This window comes from Colletotrichum aenigma, assembly GCF_013390185.1.
Source record: "Colletotrichum aenigma strain Cg56 chromosome Unknown KSG_Cg56_contig07, whole genome shotgun sequence".
In the NCBI taxonomy this organism is placed as follows: domain Eukaryota; kingdom Fungi; phylum Ascomycota; class Sordariomycetes; order Glomerellales; family Glomerellaceae; genus Colletotrichum; species Colletotrichum aenigma.
The window spans coordinates 4,631,308-4,639,061 of NW_023500913.1; the positions used below are offsets into that span (position 1 = coordinate 4,631,308).

General features: G+C 48.0%; 1 protein-coding gene across 1 annotated transcript; it reads right to left on the reverse strand.

Annotated features, from left to right (window-relative positions):
• Positions 1 to 5,540: 5,540 nt before the first annotated feature.
• Positions 5,541 to 7,538, reverse strand: RTase-0 (putative RNA-directed DNA polymerase from transposon BS; the record flags this gene model as incomplete). Its single annotated transcript, XM_037326791.1, has 1 exon — positions 5,541 to 7,538. The coding sequence occupies one exon, from the start codon at positions 7,536 to 7,538 to the stop codon at positions 5,541 to 5,543; it is 1,998 nt and encodes a 665-aa protein (XP_037174855.1).
• Between the last annotated feature and the right edge of the window lie 216 nt (positions 7,539 to 7,754).

Genomic DNA, 7,754 nt, shown 5'->3' on the forward strand with positions numbered 1-7,754 from the left:
GCAATTGAGACTGAAAGAGATTGCTGGGCCGCAAGATTGTCTAAATCAAACAATATCTGAAGTAATTAGATTGAATTGCCCTGTGTGATGCCTTTCTACTAAAAAAGGTGATATGGAACAGGTGTGCGTCTTATGTCCTTAGATAATAAGAGCACCTTAAGCTCTAATTGATTTATAAAGTAGATATGTCTCTATTATTCTACTTTTTAGAACTAAGGACTGCTATTAATAATAACTCTTATTTAGTGTTACAACCCGTTATGCAGGAATAACAGATAACCGACCCACTTAGGCATCGGGCGGCTAGGACAGGACATTTGTACTGCAGGATCATGGGAACAACAGGGACTCACTTGGTAACAGAAGAACTATAGTCTAAGTCACGTGACGATAAGATAACGATCATATTGGATCAATATGATCCAACACGACTTAGGGGCTAAACGATCATTCTGGATCGGAATGGTCCAGATCGACCTAAGGTATAAAGGAATATGTTCAGAATTGGACTTATATATAGTATAACCCTGAGCCTAGCTTATAGTCAGACTTCTATAGCTCTTCAGTAATTAACTTAGTATTTATCCTCATAGATACTCTTAGCTTACCTTCACTATAAATTATTTATTAAGCTTAAAACTGATCACCTTAGCCTCTAAAGTCTGATCTACTACCAGCCTATAACCTATTGTTACGGTCAGCTATCCGACAGTAGGGTCTGCTAACAGAAGCTGGGGATTGATACGTTCTAACAGTACACTGGGTCGTGGTCGTAGGTCGTAGTTCGTAGGCTGTAGTAGATCGGGTCTTCAGAGGCTAAGGTGATCAGTCTTAGACTCAACAAGTGATTCGCAGTGAAGGTAAGCTGAGAGTATCCGTGAGGATGAGTACTAAGTTGATTGCTGAAGAGCTATAGAAGTTTGACCATGAGCCAGGCTCAGTGTCATACTATATACAAGTCTAAGTAGTTTCTTTAAACTGAGGACCGATATCTTCCGAGCGGTCCCCGGGTGTGGACTGCTTTCTTCATGTCGGTCCTAGATCAGGACCGCTTATCTTTCGTCGGTCCTTCTTATCATCACGTGACCTGTACTATAGTTCTTCCGTCTCCGAGTGAGTCCCTGTTGTTCCTGTGATCCTGCAGTATAAATGTCTTATCCTAGCCGCCTGATGTCCAAGTGGGTCGGTCGACTGTTATCCACATATAACGGGTCGTAACACCTATAACCAGACTATAACCCTAGTATACTATTATAACATGTTAATCCCCAGCTTCTATTAGCAGACCTAACCTCACGTCCACGATGAACTTAAGTAGAGTTTATTAAAACGGCCAGCTAAATTAAAGTGGGCCGGCAAAAGCATGGGGTAGTAGCCCCCGCCCACGGCACCGGTCGGGGGGGGTTAGGGCTAGGACGGACAGACCCCGCGCGAGGCAGGTAAGGTTTTAGGTAGGTAGGTTTGTTTAGGTAGGCAGGGTGGGCAGGGCAGGTAGGTAAGTAGGTAGGAGCACATAGTAGTTCTTTATCATCTAGCTATTTAATTCATCATCTCCCTCCTGACTAATATAAGTAGAAAGCCCCGCGGGGCTTTTTATGTTTTCTTTTCCCCTATGGACAGACCGACCTCCCCACATTCAGCCGGAAGTCGTCCGCGCCTAGTCAATAAGCCCCGCGGGGCTTCTCTTCCGTCTTCTACAAGCCTAACAGTTAGGAGTCTAATCCCTAAACCAAATTTGGTTTGACAATTGGTTAGGATTGGTCGAAAAAATCTGCGCACGGTCCTGGTTTCTTATCAGAAAAGGTACAACACCAAAAAAATGGTTCGCCTATAGTAAAAACGGTCCTTGAGATACATTTCCTTCTCACAAGTGACCTTGTACGTAATCACACATTCATTTCTTAACTCGAATCACGCAATCCAGCACAGTAACCAGATTCCCACCTTAGAAACGGTTATAATACCCCTTCAGCCCAGGCATTAACAAGTCATTATGTACCTGCATAATAGCCCTAGATACATGTATCTATGTTCATGATAATTCCAATCGTATGAACTCCAGTACTCGACGTCCTGATGTCTGCGATGCACGCTTTTAGAGAGCTTCAGCTACATGATGACTACAAACTACATCTTCCATTGTTTTTTCTAGATTTTTTCCATCTATCTCATAATTGATATCGCACGAACTAGACCGACGCAGTAAGTCCAATATACTTACACAGAGATTGCCCACCTAAACTCCTCTACAGGTACTCATAGAACCTGTTAGCTACACCACAGTCCCATAATCCTTGTTCCCCTCACGTTCTCTAGGTATGTCTAACCAATAGTTGTGGTATTATTTGACCCACACTGAAACCCGCATAATCATTTTCGGTGTTGTGATCAAGTTACCGTTTTTATTGGCTAACCCACGTATGCGGTCTCCGTTCCGGATGTAAATCATCACACTAACCTAACCGTGGTCTCACCCTAGAAATCCGTGACTTTAAGCCTTGTATTGAATGGACTATCTCAAGTTCTACTGCCTTTATTTCTTCTATATAAAGTAGTACATTCCTCTGATGAAGATGTGATCCTAATTCCACATCAACCTTCACTTTTTTTATCAGTAATATCAAGCATCCCTTCCTAAATCCATACATCAACATCACCATGACAGGCACCTCAGAGGGGACGCTGAAGCGTGGCCGGGGTCGTCCGCGGAAGCATCCATTGAGGCCCGAAGATACGCCTCAGCCGAAGCGTGGACGTGGTCGGCCTCGAAAGCGTCCTCCGCTGGAGCAAACTGGTCATCATGTGAAGCTCCGACGCGGTCGGTCGCGGAAGCCTCAGGCTAGTCCTCCCACTGCGACCCCACCGTCTGGACAAAAACCACTTCCCAGAGTTTCACCAGACCCATCTTTCTCCCCCTCCCGTCACATTCGTCACCTATCCCTCGACTACATCTATCCAAAATATTCTTCTTTTTCCTCACCTGAACCCGAAACGCCTGTCGATAGTGCACGAAATGGCACCGGCACAGACTCCGGCCCTGGTTTATCGTTTTCGAAAGATATCTCCAAACCAGCCCCTGCAGGTCCCACGTCTCCTGCCGCCGGCGTAGGTCCCACTACTTCGCCATCTACTTTATCTCATCCCATCAACAAGATATCTTCGTCGACAATCCCTCACATTTACCCACCGTCCAGGGACAGCGAAGCTCTTCCTAGAGCAATGATGCAAATAAATGGTATGTGTAATGCATTCTTGCTATGTTTTTGTAACTCACATTAGAGTTCATATTAAAAATGGACTTGCTAACAGGTTAGGTAAAGCTCTTGACACTGCAGAATGCCCTTCCCTCCCTTTCCGAGAATGCGTCAAGGCCTCTCCTGAACTATTTTGCACCACTACCTCCTTTGCACAAGGCGATTGCCATTCACCTGGACCCGGGTCCTCGCAGTCGTCCGTCTCGTTCAAGTCACAGATTCCCATAACACCTGTACCTTACTCACCAGAGCTGTCATGTACGACCCCTACAGCAGGAGAAAGGGATTCGTGAGCATAGCAACCCTTCTATATGAAGTTGTAGTATAATATCGTTATTGTATAGACTTTGTCGATCATCAGAACCATCATGCTACAGTGATTGAAGACCCTCTTGAATGTAGCTTGCGATTGGTCGTGAGAAGAAGGACATAGGATATATCCAGATAGAGTTACTTCTTGTTTAATATGTAGATCTCGCCTAACAGTTATGCAACTACTATCTTAATACGTCACCTCATTAACAATCGAGTCAACCGAATATCATACAATGAATTTTCTACTGTTAACCTAGTGCCTAGGTCGAAAAGAACTTCGTTCTTACGATGAGGTAAGTTTACCTGTCCACAATATCAGGACACTAGAACGAGTTAGGGTGGCAGTAATATTCCACATCGCTAGCAACAACAGTGCCTGTCTGAAGGCCCTCTCTATCCGTCTATGTTATAATGTTCTATCGAAAAAGGTTAAGAATAGCGGTGTATTTAATCCGTTGGCTACGCAGTTAGTATGATAGGTGCGGCCCTATCCTCGTAGTATTCATCAAGCGACGCCCCAGCAGAGTTCCAATCGTTAAATTGAAATTCGCAACGCCGAAGAGGATTGAGGAATGTAGAGGAAGAGGGGTCTAGTGAGGAATCTCCGCAGTGTGGCGAGGTACATCAGGTCATCGCTATAGTATACTGAGAGGTTCATAGAGATTAGCAACCTGCTTTACGATAACCTCAGCACGCAGAGGATATGCGAAAAGCCATCCAAAAGCCCCAGATTGAAGCTAAGTAACGCCACCACACATATGTGCCGTAGTCTATTCTCACATACGCTTGAAACCGCGGAGAATGAGTTGGCAGCAGTGCATAGGTGTAGTGTATTATAGTAATTAATGGATAAAACTAGGATGAAGAACCATTTGCGAAAAGACGAGATGGATTAATTGGTGTTGAATATGGTGGCGTAGGTGTGCAGACCACCCCAAAAGAGCCGTGTCTTTCCACTTTTCTCTTCCTGAGATATGACCGAAATGATTGGCCCGAAATGGTTCCCAGTTATTGCTTTTGCTGCCCCTCCAGCCAAGCTCTCAGGGATCACTATCCCATGTTCACAATCTCCAACGTCTCAGCCGCAGCCGCTCCTTTTAACCATTTTCATTCGTCACGTACGGTTTTCGAAACCCACTCAATCAAACAACTCCCGACACCGTTCTGTTCCCGAAGGAGCCGACACCTTAACCGGATAAGAACCTTATGTAGCTGCGGTGGGTCGTGATACCATTCACACCATTTCGTGGCCAATGAAATCGGTAGAAACCGATCTACACTCATACGACGTCCTCACTCCCTACCACAGTCTTACACCTATACAGATTTGCAGCAAAAGACACGTCAATAATACCCAGAAGCATGCTAAGCCTGATCGCTACTTCTGGCTTATTTATTCTACCGTCGCTGAACATGACGTTTGCACTTTTCAGTCTGGGAACACTACCCTCAAACTGCATTCATTTTTGCCTTTCCAATCTCAGTACCCTCGTTCATGGAGTAACCACGTGCCCTTCTTCCTCCCCATATCTTGTTAATAATTTCTTCCACCCTTCTTCCCTATCTGTCGCATTAAAGCCACCATCTTGCTAGCATTCGCCGCCCATTGCAGCTCAATCCAGATATCGTCCGTTTGGAAACAGACCGAACAACCGTTGCGTTTCGTCTCAGCTGCGTCTATCGCAGTGTTGTTGTTGTTGTTGTTGTTGTTGTATTTAACGCCGTGGCGGCAAGGGCGCAGCCGCCCTTGCGGCCGACCTCCCGAGGGGTATATGGCGTGGAGGGCCGCAGGCTCAAGCTATATACTCTACAGTACACGCCTCTTCCTAACGTCCTCCAAATCTTGCCCATAGGCTACTATGTGTTCTATCCGTCCCTAGTTCCCGCTGGTTCCCTGGTTCCGTTATACTCGTCAGTTCCTCTACGAGGGGGGGGGGGTTCGTTACTAAGGCCTAGGTTCAGACCTAGGCCCTAGTACCGCGGGCAGATCTTCCGGAAGAAATCTGTCACGCAGAGAAAGGCCTGGAAGCCTTCATGATCAGTGATTAGCCCCTTGTAGTATCGATCCAGAGATCCTATTGGTCCTATAGGCTCCTGTGGACTAGAGGGGTGGAGGGTGGGCCACTGAAGCCTCCTCGCTAAGGTCTTTCGGCAGTAGACTAGGTGGTCTGCCTCCTTTGCCTCCCCACAGGAGCAGGTAAGCAGTGCTTCTGTATGGTTAAAGCGTTGATGGTATTGTTCGAAGTCTCCATGGCCTGACCGGGCTGCTAGGAGATGATGGAGTATAGCCCGTGGCAGGGCTAGTTCAGGGGGGCAGGCAAGGGAAGCCTTAAGCCCTAGTTGGGTATAGCGGGGTGTTGCATCTTGCTTCCACCATTTTCTATACTGGCGGCATATACGTTCTCTAGCTAGCCGTTTGATCCCTGACAGGGTGGCTAGTTGGCCCCTAGGGGCTGGCATGGTTGTGCCCTCCTTGGCTAGGCTGTCTGCTTCCTCGTTCCCTTTGATGCCTTCATGCCCTGGGGACCAATGGGTTCGTATGTCATACGTCCTAGCTGCCTCTTGGATCTCAAGGAAGGCCGCTTGTGAGGAGTCTGGGACCCTGCCTCGGATCCCCTGGATAACGCTGGTATTATCGATACAGATATGTATAGGCTGGCCCTGGGAGGTAAGGAGGGCCCGTCGGAGCCCTGCCCTCGCCCCCTCAGCCTCCCCATCAAACACTTCTGCTAAGCTGAGGCGGCCGCAGCCCTGGGCTATACGTTTGTTCTTACGGTATATAACAAAGCCAAACCCTGTAGCGCCATCAGGGGCCTTAGAGCCGTCTGAGTAGATAATAGTATGCTTATCTGGCACAGTCTTAAGCCAGGCCTGGAAGATCCTTGCTGCTGCTTCCTTCGTCTGTGTGACTATAGGGTGGTGAGACCCTAGGGGGTATTGCGGCTGTAGGAGTGCTGGCCTTGGGCACCTAGGTAAGAGGCCAGCTGTTCTTTGGAGCCTGGTCTGCTGCCGCCCTGGCTGTAGAAGCCTTGGGACCAAGGGATGTTGTTGGTCAACCTTCTGTAGGCGTGTAGCGAAGCGTAGTCGCGCTGCCTCAAGGGCCACCTCTGCTGTTGGTAGGCCAGCATCTCGGATGAGGGCACTGGTTGGTGTGGTCCTCCAGACAGGTAGGATAGCCCTTGCTGCTGCTGTAATAACTCTTCCGACTCTACAGGCTAAACCCTTCTGTCCTGTGCCGACTATACTGGTGCTGCTGTTCAGGGCTGGTCTGGTCAAGCCTGCATACCAGGTCTCAGCTCCATATAGGGCTATTGGGAGGGCGCAAGCAATAGCTGCTTTTCGAACTGCAGCTGCTGGGAGCCCCCCTTTTGTGTTTGTAAGGTGCTGTAGGAAATAGGCTACCTTCTTTGCTGCTGCTACTTTTATTCCTACATGGTGTTGGAAGGTGAGTCTCCTATCAAACCAGACCCCTAACCATCTTATAGGCTTTATTGAGGCCTTGATAGTTAGGCCTCTGGCTTGGATATCTGGTAGGTCTGTTGTCTGTTGATGTTTTCTGCTGAAGTGGATTGCCTCACACTTAGCTGGGTCAAAGGCGACTTTATTTTCTGTTCCCCAGCTGAGGATGCTACTGATCTCCTGGCCTAGGGCTGTAGCGTTCTCTTCTAGCGAGGGGCTAGTAGCTACTAAGCCTATATCATCTGCATAGCCAAACCGTAGCTTCCGATCATCAGCTAGGATATCAGCTATATAGAGCAGGAAGAGGATAGGGGATAGTGGAGAGCCTTGCGGTAGTCCACAGGATAGAGGGAAGTCCTCTGTAGTAGTATCCTCTAGCCTGACGCAGGCTGTTCGGCTAGAGGTGAAGGTGTAGATCAGTCTGATCAGGCTACTAGGCCAGCCCTGCTGTCGTAGCCTGACAATAAGTCGGTTTCGTAAGACGGAATCAAACGCCCCCTTGACGTCCATTGTTGCTAGCGTCGCAGTAAGCCCTGTATCTAGAGCCCTCTCAATCTCATGGGTTAGACAGGTTGTCAGGTCGACTGCAGCCCTCCCTGGTAGGGCTCCAACCTGCTGTGGGCTGGCAACCCCTTCTAGGATAGTAAGGTAGGCCATCCTCTTTGCTATCAGCCGCTCTAAGCCTTTGCCTAAGCAGGACAGCAGGGATATTGGGCGCCAAGACCC